The sequence below is a fragment of the Etheostoma cragini genome, chromosome 22 (assembly GCF_013103735.1).
Source record: "Etheostoma cragini isolate CJK2018 chromosome 22, CSU_Ecrag_1.0, whole genome shotgun sequence".
Taxonomy (NCBI): domain Eukaryota; kingdom Metazoa; phylum Chordata; class Actinopteri; order Perciformes; family Percidae; genus Etheostoma; species Etheostoma cragini.
In genome coordinates, this window is record NC_048428.1 from 7,292,342 (window position 1) to 7,312,015 (window position 19,674).

General features: G+C 39.9%; 1 protein-coding gene across 8 annotated transcripts in view; it reads right to left on the reverse strand.

Annotated features, from left to right (window-relative positions):
• Positions 1–19,674, reverse strand: part of col11a1a (collagen, type XI, alpha 1a) — an 87,474-nt gene that overhangs the window by 9,232 nt on the left and 58,568 nt on the right. For 7 of the 8 annotated variants that reach the window (XM_034861811.1, XM_034861814.1, XM_034861810.1 and 4 more), the window contains 16 exons: positions 17,571–17,678; positions 17,303–17,410; positions 16,719–16,772; positions 16,490–16,543; positions 15,882–15,989; positions 9,594–9,647; positions 9,444–9,497; positions 9,178–9,231; positions 8,591–8,644; positions 6,790–6,897; positions 6,345–6,398; positions 6,120–6,173; positions 5,013–5,066; positions 2,216–2,269; positions 495–602; positions 126–179 (listed from right to left, as the gene is read on the reverse strand). In XM_034861811.1, the coding sequence (XP_034717702.1) occupies positions 126–179; positions 495–602; positions 2,216–2,269; positions 5,013–5,066; positions 6,120–6,173; positions 6,345–6,398; positions 6,790–6,897; positions 8,591–8,644; positions 9,178–9,231; positions 9,444–9,497; positions 9,594–9,647; positions 15,882–15,989; positions 16,490–16,543; positions 16,719–16,772; positions 17,303–17,410; positions 17,571–17,678 (1,134 nt within the window). The remainder of the gene's footprint in view (positions 1–125; positions 180–494; positions 603–2,215; positions 2,270–5,012; positions 5,067–6,119; positions 6,174–6,344; positions 6,399–6,789; positions 6,898–8,590; positions 8,645–9,177; positions 9,232–9,443; positions 9,498–9,593; positions 9,648–15,881; positions 15,990–16,489; positions 16,544–16,718; positions 16,773–17,302; positions 17,411–17,570; positions 17,679–19,674) is intronic. The other variant, XM_034861817.1, reaches the window with a different exon arrangement.

The following is a 19,674-nucleotide window of genomic DNA, read 5'->3' on the forward strand; positions in this document are numbered from 1 at the left end:
GGAACTCAGGGAAAACTTATTTCCTATTTCTGTCAAATGTGAAAAAATATACTTCCCAACTACTCCAACTCTAGCTATATAAATAGTGAGAAAGAGGCAGAGAGATAGACATTAAGCATACTAACCATGGGGCCAGGTGGACCATCTTGTCCTGGGGAGCCGGGCAGTCCTTGTTCACCCTGTGAAAAGCCATTCGATTGCAGTGAACATTATAGCCTGCTGTATTTTCTCTGGCCTGCCATTGATTTGCTGTGTTCAGCACAATGATTAATAGCCCAAACAGTGGAAAAAAGTGTGTTGGAATAAACAAGCGAAACTAAAGTATAAGCCAAATGGGTGTATTGATTATACCATGAAGTCTTTCATCATGCCTTAGCAGTACCTTTTTATGTGCGCACACTGTGGGTGGGTGCCTGTGTTCAAGCATGCATGTCTGTTTCAGAGTGGAGCTGAATGTATCACAGGGAAAAATCACTGTTGTATCTCAGACTTACGACAGGGCCAGGGATCCCCCGCAGACCCTCTGGACCAGGCTTTCCTGAAGGTCCCTGGGGTCCAACTGGTCCCGTTTTTCCTGCTGGACCCTCGGCACCTGCCTCACCCTGTATGTGGATACGCAAGTGTTGTGAAAAAGCAAGGTTACATAATTTAGGAATTAAAGCTTACTGGAATGTTACTGAGGAACCAAATATCAGTCAAATTATAAAAGCACAAAACAAAATAAATGTCTGTTGCACAGACTGTCTTTAAGTTACTGTAGCCAGGGAGGACACTAAGATAAGATAAGATAATTTGTTTATTAGTCCCCAATGGGGAAATTACTGCACTACACTCTGTGTACACACTTTTTGTTAGTACTCACACACAGGCCTGAAATACACACACATGCTCAGGACCTATACATGCACTATACATGGAGAGATGTCAGAGTGAGTGGGCTGCCAGCTGAACCAGCGCCCTGAGCGGTCGGGGGGCACGGTGCCTTGCTCAAGAGCACCTGGCAGTGCCCAGGAGGTGAACTGGCATCTCTCCAGCCACCAATCCACGCTCCCAACTTTTTGGGTCCATACGGGGATTTGAACCAGGTTCCCAACCCAACTCCCTATGGACTGAGCTACTGCCACCCACCACTACAGGTAAATCTAAATAATAAAAGAGTGCCTCAACTTCTAATACCACATAGCAGCACATAAAGAACACTTGATGTGAAGTTTTCTTTGGAGCCTCTCGGTATCGCACAGTAATTTTATCACAATTCAGCTGCGGGCTGCTTTTAGCTTTAAATCATGCTCAGACAGTATGCAGTGTATAGATTGGGTAAATGGGGACAAGTAAACTCTGTGTCGGAGTTATCGTCAGCTCTTCCAACTGAAGTTCAGAACAGGCACAGCCACATATGGTGCTTTATCCTGCTAAGTTCTCATTTAAGGTCCAAGAGAAAATTAGCCTCAAGTTCAAAGTGTGCCACGGCAGACCGACTGTAATCTGAAATACATCAATATGCACAGAGACCTGGACGGAGCTCATGGAAATAAGATATCAAGTTTGAGCTGCAAGGTGTTTATGGATTATAGGCTTATTATAAGCAAAATGGGCAGAACTATGTTTATAAAACTACTGTTTATTTCAGCTAGTTTTTGGCAATTACACCTTCAAGCCTGATTTCCACCTTTAAGAACAAAATATTTTTTTTTTTTTATTATAGGTCATCCTTTATGGCAATTAACAAAAAATACATTAGTATATAGACAGTTCATAACACTGCCATAGTATAGTGTACTATACTAAACTATTTAGTTTAGCTCTTTCTAAGAAGAGTGGTATGCATTTGTCATAAATTTGATTTATATGAAGCGACACAACAGTTGGTGGTAACAGATGAGGCAGCAGATCACATGTATAGTTTTGTATAGCAGGAGCTTGATGTGAAACAAGTGCAAACTCAGAAGTTTCATTTTCCGAATAAATAGGGAAAAAAATAATTACTCTGAATACTTGAGGGCTACACTCTTTTTGTCGGTCTTAAAATTAAGCCACAGCATAATGCAAGAAAAACGTGCTTCTTAGTTTTACTCAAATATGCTGCATCCATACACTTCCAATTAATAGCATTTTTATGCTTTTAATTTAAGAGGGGGAGCAGGTACGGGTAACGGGGAGGCAGATCAGGGACTGAAATGACTCTGCTGTGTGAAGGATGAATTGATTTTGTTACCTTAGCGCCCTTCTCTCCTTGTCTGCCCTCTGCACCAGCAGCCCCCGGAGGTCCCTGAGGAGGATGACAGTTTAGTTTTAACATTTCAGCACAGCATCAGCAAACACTAACTGTACAACAAGACTGTACCATCAAAGTGAATGCTCATCAGTGATATCTCACGGTATTTCAGACATTATTCAACGTCATTAGGCCAAAATAACTCAGGTATGCATCTTTTTGCATGCTGGCTAATCTGTTATACACAATGTACAATGTTGTGACATGTATGGTGCATACATGCTTTAGTCTTAAACTGAGAATGATTCTCACAACCAGTTTTTCCTTCAGTACATCTTTCCAGCCTTTTGGCAATTCAGTTTACTTTTGTAAATATTGTATCCATGCCTGTGACATATTCTACAGATGGCTTTAGACATTGAAACTGTAGTGATGTGTCAATTATCAAATGTTGCTGGTATGATGTCAATATGACAATCACCAGAAAATTGTCACTGTCTACTTTTGCTAAGAATCACCCCTTACACAGAAAATAGGCAGGACGCAAGGCTGCAGCACGGCTCCTGCTGTGTCTGCTCATGTGTCTGCACTAACCGGTTAACATAGATGGCGAAATGAAAAGCAAGATGTCCGTGGTGCACACACGCTGCTCAGATAGCTCTCCCGCACAGATAGCATTCAGTTTTAGGTAGTTTAATGTCATTCAGATGCAGAGATACAGTAGTTTTTTGGGAAATAATTACAGAGGTTCAGACCTCGGTGACCTCATATCTGGCTACGGCCATGTTTCTGTCAGGAGCTCTCATGGACACAAAGATTTCTTTCAAGTGTAGTGGTCCCTCTTCAAAACCCCTCCATCCAAATTCCACTCTGATCTGGCCGCCTGAAGCCTGAGGACTATTGACTGAGAGCCTATAATGTCAGCTCGCCTCCCGTCTTGGTACTTTCATCTTCTACTCTTCTACCTCTTACTGTTGGGGAAGAGGCAGGCTCTTGATCAGCACAAATAGCCATTTCAATTGTAGCACCATATACAGCAGCTAGGGTCAATGTGTAGGTGTGATCTTTTGGCAAGATCGCCAGAACACCTTTTTGTCGGCTCTGCAGCATCAGGTATATGATACAAAGTTTATTTACTGTCCTAGTCTTATGAAATTGCTACTGAGAAATGATAAAAAGGTACAAAATTAAATAGTGACTTGCACCCAAAAAATAATTAAAGCCAGATGAGGTTAATAACTTTTCCATATTTCTCTTTTAAGAAGCAAAGTTGAATACATTCCCAGTATTAAGGCATTTGCAAATCAGATGAAACAAAATTTTCAGCTATGCTAAATTGACTTGTTCAGAATTGAAGGCTGTGCTCTATAAAAGATTTAAGGATTGTTGACATTTTATACAGGCATAACGCTGAGAAGGCACAAAAAGGGCCAACAGATCCTAAACAACGTTTGCTTTGGACTTATGTATGCAAAAGAACAACCTGTCGGGGAGCAGCCGGGATCATTTTCTGTCCCTCCTTTCCCCCCTGAGCGGTTAAAGACCTGTGAGTGATAAAATAGCCCTTTTCCTTACCATAATCCCTAGGCCATTAAGGTGCAGCATATGCTGATACCCTGCTAAATGCTCAGAATGTAAATTTCATTGGGCACATTAGAAAAGCAATCAGCCCAGCAGGTTTAAAAATGCATGACATGTTTTTTCCCATTGGACTGAGCCTTGGAGTCTTTCTTTAAAACGCAGTCAGTCGCTTGAGATTGTGATTTTCTTTCAGATTCAGGAGAATAGCTGCTCATATTCATGTGGACTTTGACCTTCACATCATATTGAAAATATGTTAATGTTCCACCTCAGATTTGGGCATTAAAAAAGTGGCTTACTGGCTTTGATATTTCACTCCGTTATCTCAACCTCATACTGTAGGATGCATGGAGAGATCTCCTTATTAGTTGGAGTAAGAACGGACATCATATAGGCAGAAACTTTAATTGTGTTTTGCATTTACTCAGACTTGTTTTTTCAAAGTAGAGATCCAGTTCACATAGAAATGGCAGAAAAAAATCTCATGAAGATGATCGCATCACAATCAACACAGATGAGGTTTTTATTTTATTTCATTGTTTGTTGGTGGACACTCCTAATGTCTACTCTTCTCCTCTCATAACTTCTTAAGAACTTTACCACGTCCATTTTTTGCTCTGACTGTCAGCCATGGATCAATAATGTGTCAGACTTGCTATATCTCTCTCAGTTTTTTTCCCATTGCCAAAAGGACGTAAATTAGTTTGAAACCCAAGGGTCTTTTTTCCAGCTTTTTCATGGTAAGCCTTTTCAATTTCTTGTTACGAAAAAAAAAAGATTCATGATTTTCACATCCTACCATTCATTTTTCAATAGGCTTTGAGGCGGATTTCTTTGCAGACAGCACAACGCCTTGACCCTTTAAATCTCCCACTTTGTTTTCCCCACTCTACTTTTAATGAAAATGAATCTCTCCTGCTTGACTGCCAAGATTGAGTTGTCAAGGGAGAATTGCTGTTGCGAAGCGAGGCGGCATACTGGTCTGTTGGCTCAGGAGTCAGATTACAATGCCAACAGATACACACTCATTTCATCTATTTTTAAATAGGGCTACAACATTTCACATGGGTTTGTTGAGTCATGGTTTTATGGTCAGCAAGATATTTCATATCAAAACAACTCACTCTTGCAAAGATGAAATGACAAAAAAGGGGACCATCAAACATGCATGAATAAAATACTGTAGTCATTTTAGTGTTAATGGCCACAGACTTACTCTCTTGCCAGGTGGTCCCGGTGGGCCAGCTTCTCCTGATGGACCTGGAGGACCCTGAGAACAAGCAAAGAGATTTGAGATGCAGGATGCTATTACAGACAATAAAACAAGTTGAATTAACAAATGAGTCAGTGCTGATGTGAATTTCAATGAGAGATCAGCATGCTTCACTAAATATCTTGTTATGTCTGCCAAAAGGACAACAACACAGACATCATGTTGACATTTAGGGAATATTCAACCCCAGAAAAGTCCACAAGAGTTGTGCCAAAATCCAAAGTTGGACGAGGCACTGCACTGCCTGAAATGACACGTACTGTGCTTCCTGACACACTCATCCATCTCATCCAATTATTTTGTAGTTAATTGCAAGCAATCAAACCAATTTTTTCATCATTTTCACTGGTAGATGTTTGGCAGTACTGAAAAGTAAAGGCTAGGTTATTGAGCTGTTTTATCAGTTGAGTACACAGTTACATGTAAAGATGTATAACAGAAGGATATATGTTTTCCTCTCAAAGAGCACTGAGCCACTACACAAAGTTGATCACATTTTAGTATGCCTTCTATTTTTCCACTGTAGCCTTTCAGCATGCAATCAGAGTTCATAAACATGTATTTATTCAAAATTCAAACATGTAACATTCATGGAGTAAATAAAATAGTTTGTGTTTTTCTTTGGCAATGATAAAGGCTCATTTCATTTATAAATGTTAATAAGAGTTGTGATTCGTTGTGCTTTACACAGGGCCAACACTTTACTGTTTACTTCTATATCTAATCAGAAGTAACAAATCTGCAAAGCAAATATGCCCATTTACCCAACACCAAAGAGTATGGAGTAAATATAATGAATTAAAATGTAAATTATTTACAGACTAGATTTAATTACAGCTTTTACCGCAGGCAAACTTGTGATGGACAACTATAATATAAGGTTAGTGTAAACAATACATATTCATACTTATTCATACACTGTTGCAAAGTAGGAGATCGTTAAGATAATTATATTTTAAAGTGTCCCTCGAGTGAAGCGTATACAGTGAATGATACATACTCGTGCAATCATTTGTTTTGGCTAAATACTGTGGGATGACAACAACTTACTGGCTGACCAGCTTCACCGTCCTCTCCCTTCTCTCCTGATTCTCCATCAGTGCCCTGTAAAAAAGAGATGTGCTGGTTAGATCATGTCTGCCACTTAAAATATTGATCTATACTATCATACTGTTCCATTTATGGATTTAATATGATTCACAATACAAATATCTATACTATCTTCTCTATATGGGCCTATACAGAATAAATATTGCAGAAAGACTTCATACTTACAGCAACACCTGGCTCACCAGGAGGACCAGGGTCTCCAGGGAATCCAACAGGCCCCTTCAAGGGAGAGAAAGGACATGCATCAGTGTAGAAAAAGAAAGATGAGGCGCTGCTGTTGAGACATCATTCCCCTGGATACAGGTGTTAGTAATTAAGATAGTGATTTAGTACTGTTGTACCTGGTTACAACCATCAAAGGCAATTTGATGGACTTAAGAGTGATGCTGAAAATCCATGACAAAAAGCCTCACTGCATTTCATTACCGTGCACGCATAAAATCTAAACTTCCCTCAATAAAAAGATTTTTTCGTTTTGAATATGTTCTAGGATGAAACGCCTGCCTCAGGGCTGGTGGGGGACATTTCCTTTGAAGCAGTACAGTCCGTTAGAATGAGTGCCAGAAAACACTCTTTCCACTGAGATTTTGAGAGTGTTTGGTTGACTTACAGGGTTGCCCTTTGGACCGTCATCTCCAGGGGGTCCTTTAGCACCAGCAGGTCCAGCAGCTCCAGGGGGTCCAGCCTCTCCTTTCTCTCCTCTTTCGCCTTTAGGTCCCTATAATTAGGGGAATTGGGGGGAACATTCATTACACCAGTATAGTTCCACAGGGGACAGAATTGTTTAAGTCTACAATGAACTGAATCGGGGATGAAGATGAATGTGTGGACAAAGGTTGCTGAAAGAAATGGGAATCAAAGCTGATCTCAGTGTGGGTGGCAGAGGACGGAGTCTACATTTGTTGTTCAGCACCATGAGCTCTATAATGTTACTGTGTCTCTACAGTCCTGGTACAAAGGGACAACTTACATTTATTTTGTAAGACTATATTATTATACTTAGTATAAGATTTCTTTACAGTTTGGGGAAATCCACATCTTGAGTTTTTTATCATGAATTGTAAATGCACGTAAGTGCACGTGGCTAAATGCAGTGCATGTTTAACGTATATTTTTATTGTGAGCCGTTTTCAAATAGATGAAACTTTTAGCCATATTAAAAATGTTGAATTATTGTACATGGTGCCTTACAAAATAGTCAAATAAAAATAAACAATTTTCATCTCAATATCATTATTATTAGTATTAGTGTTATTATAGGCATGGTAATGAGTTATTATTGACTAATATATTATTATAGTTATTCTTGTCCCAGTGACATCAGCACTAAATTCAATGTAAATGTAAAAAGACAAAAGAAGAAGTAAAAGTCATTGGGTCGGGCTGGGCTTATAATGGGGACTTAAGCTGCATACTGACTTTGGAAATGTCAATGACACCAGCAGCTTGATGGGGAACTAGCAGGGGACATACTAAATGCTTTTAATCATGCTCCGCTACCACTCCCACTGGAGATAGGCCATCTTTTGAATCTGCTGTTGTACCTCAATAATGATAAATGAGGCAGCATAGCTAATAGAGCCATCATTGATGGTTGTTTGGTAAAAGTTAAAAAAGCTAATCAAATTGTAATAACCTCTGTCTGGAAATAACACGGGCAAACATACGGATTTGGTAAATTAACATGAAATCTTTCAGAATCTTATGAAATGTACTGTATAATTAAATTGACTACAAACACTATAATACAGTTAGAACAATGTAAATACATGGTATTGAAGAGGACTTAGAAAACATTAGAGACCATCCTTCAGCTCCATTGTAAACTATCAAAGCTGAACTCAGCAAAGTAGATGCCTGGTGTTTTGATGCCAACTTTCTTCATGGTGGCTACAATCATTGCTCCTTAGGACAGAAGCACCAGGCGTATCCTCCTGGTAATTATGTCTTAAGAGTCTGGGAAGAGACTCAATTTGGCAGGCCATGTGGACATGGGGTGTAAAGCAAAAGAACCACGCTGAGATGAACTACCAGCTTCAATGTGAGGAGCAATTACTTTCAGTGTGATGAATACACAGTGTCACAGAAAAAAAAAACTTCCTGTTAGATTGGATTTTGCTCTCTATTTGCCTGAAGCTATCCATTAAACAAGTTTTTTCCTGGCGATAACCTACAAATATAAGTTACTGATACTGTTACTTACCTTGCTAAGCAAAAAAATAATTTGACAAACCTTGGTGATGTGTAAATTAAAGTATTGTAAAGTGAGATGAAGTTTCTTTCTAAAAAATGGTTTCAAGCCCTACAAATATTCATCATTGTTATGATGCTCTTTACACACAGAAACAAACAAAGTGACACATACATACATAAGACATACCTGCAACACAAAAAAAACAGAGCTCACTTACCCCAGTTCCAGCTTCTCCGGGTGGTCCTGGGTTTCCGGCCTCCCCTTGTTCACCCTGTGGTTAGAAAAATATTAGTGTCTGGAGAGATAAACCTTCACACTCACACATGCAGAGCTTGCAAATTCAGATGCAGTGATTAACAAAAGGCCCACCTACTCTACCACAAACAGGTACTTACGTACTAACACTTCATGATGTTATCACTATGAGCAAAAGCCAGAGATTTACCTTAACTCAGGATATACTGTAACTGTAGCAGAAACAAGGGTAACTGTATTTTAAGTGCCCTCTTAAAGAGTTAGTAACCCCTTCATTTTTCTAATTCCAGTGTCATTTTGACTGCCGTGGTACAGCATTAAGCATTCATGTAAAATGGACGAATCGTGTTGCAAGCATTGTGAAAGAGACATTGATGGTGTCAAGGCACAAACAGACAAAATGCCTGGGCAAGCAAATTGAACAGACTGAAAGTGGTAACAAAGGTTGCAGCTAGACGGTCTGGAAGGGGTGGGCCAGCAGTAATAACTCCCTGTGCCCAACATCATGGTGGGCAGCCAAAACCACCTAGGTGCCAAGTTGAGTCTTACCTTCTCACCCACGGATCCCATGGGGCCCACACCACCTGGAGGGCCTTGTGGTCCCTGCAAAAGGAAATAAAGGAAGAGATGAGTCATCATCCATCAACCTTAGGAGAGGACTCTTGATGATATCCAGGAATTGCAATGTAAGGCAGGTAAGGTAAGGCCAATAACGATGTAGGTAACTTAATGTCACAGTCTTACTTGGAACAAGTCCTTAATATATGCAGTTTATATAATTTGGTGAAAAACACATTATCATTATCCATACGTACATCAGCTCCACTAGGACCCTGAGGACCTCGGGGACCAGGGGGACCAGGAGGGCCCTGCAGGAAAGACAAAGCACAGTATTGTTAAAATGCATTAAACTGTTATTATGGTTATGGGTAGGAGTGCCTACAAGAAGCAGATGTGTCTCTTACCATGGGGCCAACGTCGCCGTTCTCTCCCTTTTCACCAGGAGGTCCAGGAAGCCCCTGAGGACGCAAAAATTAATTATGGTATTAGATAAGATAATAAGATAAAAGATAATAATCATATTACATGCATAAGGTGCTGTTGCATGAATAAGCCATGGTGTTCACAATGATTTAATTTGAATTGTGCTGTTAAATGCGTTCACAACAGCTTTTTTGCTTGATATTTCGTTGTAAACCTGATTTGCCTGCTGAAATACATTGTGGCGATGCACTTAAATATTAAATATGCTGTATCTGAACACGCATAAAAGGAATCACTTGAATCCATGTTTTAACTGTGGCCTAGTCCTATTATCTGTTCAATGAAATATTCAGTGAATATGCTGACCAAGGTCAAGAGTAAGTTTTCTACGAGATGAACCAGCGACCTTAAAAAAACTAAGCGATTTAGAAGCAGTGCATTTTAGTGATGACAGAAGAAGTCCATCCATCTCCGTCTGCTTATCCGTTATCGGGTCGTGGAGGCAGCAGCTCCAGCAGGGGACCCCAAACTTCCCCTTCCCGAGCCACATTAACTAGCTCCGACTGGGGAATCCCGAGGCGTTCCCAAGCAAGGTTTGGAATATAATCTGTCCACCTAGTCCTGGGTCTTCCCCGAGGCCTCCTCCCAGCTGGACGTGCTTGGAACACCTCCCTAGGGCGCCCAGGAGGCATCCTTACCAGATACCCGAAACACCTCAACTGGCTCCTTTCAACGCAAAGGAGCAGCGGGTTTACTCCGAGCTCCTCACAGATGACTATTCTTCTCACCGTATCTCTAAGGGAGACGCCAGTCTCCCTCCTGAGGAAACCCATTTCTGCCGCTTGTACCTTGGATCTCGTTCTTTCGGTCATGACCCAGCCTTCGTGACCATAGGTGAGGGTAGAAATGAAAATTGACCGGCAGATAGAGCGACAGAAGACGCAATTTAAATTATTATCCATAGCATATAGCAAGGCCTTTGAATGAGGTAGGAGACATGGTAGGGCAGGTGTGCCATGCATTAAAAAGTCTAACTAAGAACTCAGTGTCAGTGATATTTCAGATAACTCTAAACTTGGGTGTGAGCACAACAGGACTTTAAGCTTTGTTATTAATAATCCATTCTGTTCCCAGCTCCACTGACATGCAAGACAAGACTTCTCTTCTGTTTGCTTTCCCTTTTGTAGTCAGTGATAGTTTCATCTTCACTCAAAGGTGCAAACATAGATCCGGCTCACTCATGCATGTTAAATGAGCAGTGTGGTCAAGACCTCATATGTGTGTTTGATCCCTGACATTTCTACCGGTAATTGCTGTGATTAAACTGCTGTACCCGTGTGTGTGTGTCCTTAATTCAGAGGGAGTTTGTCTTTAGGCTAAGGTGTAAGGTTGTAAGGGAAGAAATCAAAGAATGCTTACACCATAAGCTGACTCTTTGCTGACTGTTTGTGTATGTCTTCATTGACCTACATCTGAGCTTACGTGTGTTCATGCCACCGTTTCCAGGTATTTTCCATGGGTGCTAAAAATTGTGTGCATGCTGATCCCTGCCGTGCTGAGAAATCTCATCTGTGTAAAGGTCTCCTCTAGTCGGAGATGATTAGTTGGGCTCCTAATTATGCAGCATGGTAAATGGGCTCAATGAGAAACTGAATATTGGAGCAGGTCAGTCCCCGCAATTATTGGAATTGCGATGGGAAGTAAATTACTCCTAATTAAAAGTCCATTGAATAAAATCCTGCAGAGATAGGATAGTACCTTGGAACAATGAGCAGTAGTCTACGTAATTTCATCAAGACAATGGCCCCAATCTCTGCAGTAAACTCTTAACGCGTTTAGTCTAAGGAGTTGATTACTAATAAAACAGATCATTACTAACAAATAGGCTACTATGAAGGGAAATGTCCTATCTCGTTACATTATCATCACGGTGATGCAAAAAATCATTAAGCCTGGCTGTTGTGTAGATTTTGTGTACATTTTTTGGTTTACAGCTGATCTGTTGTTTTTTTTCCGTAAAAGGACCCTAAAACAGTTATATTGCATATATTTGTTATAGGTGTCTTTTTACATACTTTTAATTGTAATATATCTATTCTAAATGTATGTTTTTGACTGTAGCAGTACTTTGCTTTAATGTGTATTCCCTCTTTAATATTTGTTTACTGTGTGCACCTAATACACCAAGGTAAATTCCTTTTACGTAAAAACTTGCTTTGCAATAAATCAGATTCTGATTCTAATACTTCCAATCTGGCTTAAATGGTGTCCTTGGATGGGTGGAGTCTACTTTACCACATACTTATGAATAAAATAAAATGTTGCATATAAAAAAGCAAATTGTAGCACTGATGAAAATGCCTTTTTCTAAAGTGGCGATGGAGGATGGATGTTGCCAGCGAATGAAGGTGAGAGGTGTAATCATTGCAGGTCAAAGCTCAGTCACCATACATTACACACCACATATTCAATTAAAGCAGAGAATAAGGGTTTGTGTGTATGTGTGAGTGTGCATGTGTGTGCGTGTGTGTGTGTGTCTGCCTTTGTTTGCACTGTAGCATGGTGTGGGATGAATGTCACTGTGTGGCAGCCCAACACGGTTTAGACAGCTAATTTGAGCAATCCTGATGTACAGGCAAAAAAGATGAAATATTTCAATTCAATTTATTTCAGACTGTTCATGGTAATAAAATATAAGAGATGTATAAGATAAAAGAATAAATAAATACAGTGAGTGGTTATACTTCCTCAATACAGTAGGTCTAAAACATAAATCATAAAAAGATTAAATTCTAATTGTTTTAAATTTAGTTTGTTGTAGGCCTCTGTATTAAACTCCTTGTATTTTTCCTATTGCCACCCCTTGTGCAACCTAATAAGCTATTCTTTCCCTAGCAACAAGTCATTATTGTAGAGTATGGTATTGCAAAGCAGTTAATTGAATGACCCCAAACGCCTTTAGTAAACACTTCAAAGCAACGTTACTTGAAAAAAGATTCCAAAAGACTCTTATGTCACTAACCCTAACCCTAATACATATGAAATGAATATGAAGTGATGGCTTGTAATCAAGGTTCTGCTCTGTGCTATTTCAGGTGAGCCAATCTCTCCGGCCACACATGGCTAAACTTGAAATAGCTTTTCTTTAACATTAACTTTATGAAGCCAGTGCTGTGGTTCATAGAGGACCGGATATTTCCATACCACAATTGTGACTTTCTACTCATCCATTGTGACAGCTAGAGACCACAGATGAACACATTTTTCTCATCTAACAAGTGAACCAGTCGAGGTACAGTAGAAACAGGTTTGAGTCACAACAGTAGGACGTCTACTAGGCCCAATGTGTTCCTCACCACCACCTTTATGTGTCTTTACACAGATAGCTCTTTTAACGTCCCATATACCGTACTGCTGATATACAGTAAGCTGAACTTAATACACCGGTAAAACTTTAGAACAACCATCATTAATGCGTGGTAAATTGAAAATGAATTAATCTTTAGTTATTTGTCATTTAACTGTTAGCAAACCGTCATTTGACTGTTAACAATTAAATTACAATTAATAATGTTTACTAATTATTAGTTGTGCTGTAAATTAACAGTTTATTGTTACATACATTATATTCCTCATATACTATATCAGGTATTGGACAATGATAAAAAAAAATTGTAAACCATGTTTAAACATTATTTAGATAAATTACTAACAGATACCTGTGAAAAACATCAGTTGCAACTTTACAATAGCATCCCGATCATATTTATAGACGGTTTACAAAGTAATTATTAACTATTTAACAAGGTATTATAGTAAATTGTTGCATCTTTATTATAACCACCCAGACACTGTTTATAGACGGTTTACAAACCAACTAGTAACCCTTAATGTGTTAAGAATATCTGTTCCATCTATCTATTTAATGTTTCTAGATGCTTTAAAAATGGTTTCCTAAAGCTTTATAAACATTTTTAAATCATTACTCGATACGTAATATAGTATATGAGTATATGAGGGATACAATGTGTGTAACAATAAACTGTTAATTTACAGCACTACTAATATTTTATTAATTATAATGTACTTGTTTGTTAACAGTAAAATTACGGTTTGCTAACAGTTAAATGACATTTAATTAAAGAGTAAGTGTTACCCGTCTTACTGTAAAGGGTCGAGGTTTCCCATGTTATCCTATGGAGACTGATGGGCTGTGGCGCGTTATTTGGATGTCCAGTGGTCTAACCCACGTAACCACCTAGTGAAACAACATTTTCCACAATAGAACTTGATATAAATGGAAAAACGTACTGTTCTAGCTGTAAAAATGTCCGAATCATCCAACATGATATTTCAATAACCACTTCATACACACTTCACGATAACGGCAATTAGTTGTTAACAGACATTCACAATGACGTATAGCCCTGAAACAATCCATCTAAAACAACACCTATTGGAAGTACCATTTATTCATATAGTAAACTATTAAAGTATCTTGTTTCACGTCTTCGGACAAACCAACAACGTCTTCTATCGACAAACAAAGTCTGAGACAGACAGCAACAGTCTTTCACGGACAGAAAAGTCTTTTCCAATAAACAGTCTTCTACGCACAACTACAGTCTGCTCCAGACATTGCCATGGATAGAAGAAACAACCCAAGAAACAGGGGAAGACCTTATGGTGGTCCACAGGACTGTCCAACCCCTCCCCCAACCTACCGCCAGCTGCAGTATCAGCTCAGCTAGTTAACCGGGCGACAGATTTCCAACTAGAAATCTGCCATCTCAAGAAAACACGCCATTTTCAGCAAGACAAATACAACGAGACGGTTGCAAAGTATGAGGCAGAGAAAGAAAAACTCAAGGGGAAGGTGAACCAGATTCTGGACCTAATCATCGAGAGGGGCAATGAAATCCTGGATCTCAACTCTAGGAACAACAGTCTCACTCAGACGCTCACGGAGAAAATATTGGAGCTGAACACCAATGAAGATGAACTCCAACAGAGCAAGAAAACCTGGTCAGCAAAATGCATCGCTCTGGAGGACAGGTTCACAAAGGACCTGGCCGAGAAATACTGGCAGAGCTGGCAGACCAGATTTAACGCTTTGCAGACGATGTGCAACTCTCTGCAAGAGAACCCCAAGATGGAGCAGGCAGAGAACAAAGACTGGCAGAAGAAAGCCAAACAGATGGAGGACGAGAATAAGGAACTGGAAGAAAAGTTCACAAAAGACCTTGCTGAGAAACAACGGAGCTGGGTGATGTGTAGTATATGAAGCTGTATCACTTCAATCCTCTCCACCGCCCCCCCCCCTCCAAGGAAGGAGAAGGTGGAGGGAGAAATTTATGTGCGTGTTTTCCCTTTTTAGTCAGGTTTTCTCCCACTATCCAAAGACAAATAAACAAATTAAATTAAATGTCACTGTATCTGTGTCTGACTAAATAGGAATATAATTGTATGACATGTGGTGACTATAAAGTAGAAGTACTCAACTCAGACATTTTTTATAGCAGCAAACAAATATTTGCAATGCAAAGTAATTGCAAAGTCTCACTAACTGTGTATGCTGTAATCTCAGCTTTTCTGTTCTTTGTTCTGATAGTTGGTCCGGCCGTGTGTGCATGTCAGTGCATGTGAAAAAACAGATATAGTTCAAGTATTTCAGTCTGTGAGAACCGTGTGGAGGCAGCCAGCGTTTTATTCAGTATTTCAAGTACAGCCCCTTTAAAAACTGAATATAGTACTGAAGGTTTTGTGAAGACAACTGTTTTTTGCAGTGTGTGGAGCGGCACAGAGCTGAAACTGTGGGGGGGTTTGGATGCAGGATTGGCTTCGTTCTGGTTTTCATTTATTTTTGCACATATAAACGACACTACCTGGCAGTACATAAGTCTGTGTCAGCACAATATGCGTTCGATGGTTACCTGAAAATTTTCAAATTGCTACAGTAAAGTCATTATTTACACAATGTTCACTGAGCAAGGGCGTCAATGTAACCATAGCATTGACAAAAAGGCATGCAAAAGAAACACATGTACAAAGTATTGCATCTATAATGACTCTTACCATTTGTTATCATAGCTTGTTATGTAAAATGCTAACTTGCAACAGCGAGAGTTATTCTTGACAGCTGTTTACGTGACACACACTGTACTACTGCAAATTGATATAACCATATGGCTCATTGTGTAGGATTACCTTCATGACTATATGTATTTGTAGAATGGGTTTGCACATGAACATGTGTGACTGGTACTAACCTGCAGACCGATGGGACCAGGGGGTCCAGGGAAACCTCTGGAACCTTCATCTCCCTTCTGTCCAAACATACCCTGCTGACCTCTGGGACCAGGCTCTCCATCAGCTCCCTGAGAAAACACACCCACTTTCGCTTTGACATTTCCTCTTCAACTTTAACATTTAACGCATGTTCATGTTTATTCTTTGACAAGCTTGTAAGGCATTGTTGGCAAAGATGGTGTTGGAAACAATGGTATGCTCATTAAAATACCATTTATTATTACACAGAAGAGGGTCCAAAGAAAAAATCTAATCCGGTACAGCGGCCTTGGTGTTTATGTTTACCTTGTTCAATTCAATTTTAATTTATTTCCAGTATCAATTCATAACAATAGTTATCTTAAGACACTTGACAGATAGAGTAGGTCTAGACCACACACTATAATTTAAAAGGACCCAACAATTCCAGTAATTCTCCCAAGCATTTAGTGTGACAGCTTTGTTGTCCTTGATTTTAGCTGAATCTCTACATGCATGTACTCTGAGTGCAAAAAAGAGTCTTCTTTAGACATCACACACATGGTCCATTACATCAGTTTTATCAGTTTTTCTGGAAAGTTGTACTTACAGCAGGACCTGGGGCACCTATTGGACCTTGGAGACCAGCTGGGCCAGGAGGACCCTGAACACAAACAATTAAACGTTTACACAAATATAAACGCACTAATGTATCACTTTGTGATTTGTTAATTAAAAAAAGGTCATTGTTATAATGGCGTTAGTGTGCAGTTTTGTATTGGGAATCTTTCCTTCTTGTGCAAGTAAGAAATGAATGGACTCTGATTCCTGTAACACACCTGTTCTCCCTTGTCGGCTTTGCTTCCCTTCTGACCGGGCTCTCCAACCTCTCCCTGGGAAGGAGAAACACACACACACAATCAATCATCTGTCTCATCTCAGCCTCGCTTCTTCTTGAAATGTCATATGAGCAGATCATTGAAAACCCTCGGCTGAACACAAACAGCCATTATCTGCAGCTATAACTGTATGGATGCACAAATGTGGAGATGTAAGTTTTCTTCTGTCGACTTCTGTTGCATTGTAAACCGCTGCAGTGACATAAGTTGGGCAGCTCAATACAATGCCTGATAGTTACCTTAAGGGGCATAATGATTGCAGGAGATAAAACAAGCAATAGTATCACACTTTTATATCTCCTCTAATTGCGTTTACTGGCGCATTTGGTTATGAAGATGGATAGGCAACAGTGAGGGAAAGAGAGAGACATATGTTCTGTGCAGATGGCCTGAGTGCAAACATGGGGATGAAGATTGATTGGCACTCTGGTATAATCCCACAACATATCGCGGTTCGGGAATAGAAAAGGAGTTGTAATTGGGCCAAAGGGCGGGATTAGAGGTGGGGAGTGTGGTTGACTGACCTTGTCACCATCCTCTCCAGGCGGACCCTGAGGTCCAGCAGGCCCGGGCAGACCAACAGGACCCTGGACACCATCACGACCAGCAGGACCTTGAGGTCCTTTTTCACCCTACAAGAGCAAAGAGATTCCTTTTTACTAGATTTTGAAAACAAAAACAGCTGAATTGAAGCTTAAAAGGGAGAAAAAGAATAAAAAACTGTTCAGGTAACAGAAAAAATTGGGAATTTGGTGTCAGCCACTGTATTGTTGCAGAGAAAAAAATGCTTACAGGTGCACCCTTTTCTCCAGCCGGACCAGGGGGACCCTGAGGGCCAGGTCTACCAGATAGGCCAATTGGACCGGCTAAACCAGCAGGACCTCTTTCACCAGGAGAACCCTGTGAGCGTGAAAAACGTAGATAGATATGATGAGAAATAGAGTCAGAAACCATGTTCTGTTTGTTGTGGCAAGAAGAACAACCATTTTATAGTTCATGTTTTAAAGCTTGAACCTAAATATAACCTGAGCATGCTCAACAACAACCACTGCCATTAAGACATCTACAAAGCAAGACCCATCTGAGTCTCACTGCTAATGGATCAACACACACACACACACACACACACACACACACACACACAAACACACTTTTAGGAGGAAAAGTGAGAAAGCAGCAGGAGCCACACACAGTAGCAGGTGGCTTTTAAGTTCTAATAAAGCACTGGTGCTCCTTGAAAGCAGTCAGCATTATATTCTGCCGGGGAGCTGGTGTCTCGGTGTCTCACTCCTGCTGCTGAAAATTCATTTCTGAATAATAGAGGCTGCTGCTGTGTATCAGTACTCAGATACAGGAATATCACCCTAAATCCATAAAACATGATGGTTAAAGACCCATTAAATCTCTGCTTCACTGAATTAACTCAACGTGTACCTGCATTCACATCAACCATATGTTACATGGCCCTACCAGAAAACTCAATATAGAACCAAACTGCAAATTAAAGCGCTCATATTTTGCTCATCTTCAGGTTCATAATTGTATTTTGAGGTACTACCAAAATGGGTTGACAGGGTTTCATTTTCAAAAAACACCCTACTTTTGCACATTGCTGCAGATCATGTTTTCACCCTGTGTGTTTAGTTCTCTGTTTTAGCTACTGAGTGAGACATCTCACTTGTTTTAGCTACAGAGTGACACATCTCACTTTTATACTATCTTTGTTGGGAGTTGCACATGCTCAGTAGCTAGGTAAGATCACATCAGCAAGATAACTCTTTTGTCAGTACAAGGCAGGATTAGCTGGGAGACTTCTTCTAAACAAGGGGCACTTGTGGAATACCAGCAGAACAGGGACATGAAAGTAGTTCTTTTTGTAGATTACGGTGAACTAGTATGTGTTGTAGCAGTGTTTTGCCATTGAGAAAGCGCTAGCATGTATTACGATTAGCTACCTTGTCTCGGCTTGTAACGCAGAAAGCCGTGCAGATTTTGAACAGCTCACCCAGAGACTGAAGGCAGACAACATTCGGAAACCGTATCTCACTCACAACAGCATGGGTGTTTTTTTAATCCAAGTTTGTGTGCATGTGAAAGCACCAAAGACACAAAATTACACCCCAAATCCCAGAAAAAGTGTTTTTTTTTTCATAATATGGACACTTTAAGACTGTTCTGTTTTGTAATTCAGATTTTCTTATGGAGATTATTTTGTGACCACACTGTTTTCTACTCTACAGTGTGAAGTAAGTAGCTGATGTTAGGTTACTTTAGTGTGTTAAATTTGTGTCCTTGCGTAGGAAATTATGAATGTATTCATTTCCGAAAGGCTGTACAGTAATTTCTGTGGCAGAGCATCATTGCTGCTAGATTATTCTAAATTGTTTAATCAACATGTTCATACATAAGTGCTGAACACTAGACAGTCAAGTATCTCCTGAGCAGAACTCTACGTTCCAGAGAAAAAGACATGGCACAAAACCTGCAATGTTTCCCATTAGCATAATCACGTTGTGTGGAAACCTGACTTTATACTGCAATCAATTACATTTGCCACTTCAACAATGTACGTATGTCAAATATCAAGAGACAATAATAAGAGCCTATTAGATAATTGTGTAACGCTGTTTTGCTCAAAATGCCTTGTTTTTTGCAGCTATGAATTTTGTGATTGTATTGCTTTAATAAAAATACATAAGTGGGTGCTAATTAAAAAGAAGAAAAAAAAGAGCATGATTAGGAATAGGAAAATAACTATTGTATCATCAGCAGCTTCTTACATTGTGCTAACCTTACCAAAGCATCTTGTGAAGAAGCTCTAGAGCAGTGATCATCAACTGGCGGCCCGCGGGCCGAATGCGGCCCGCCAAGCCGTTCGATCCGGCCCGCGACTGGA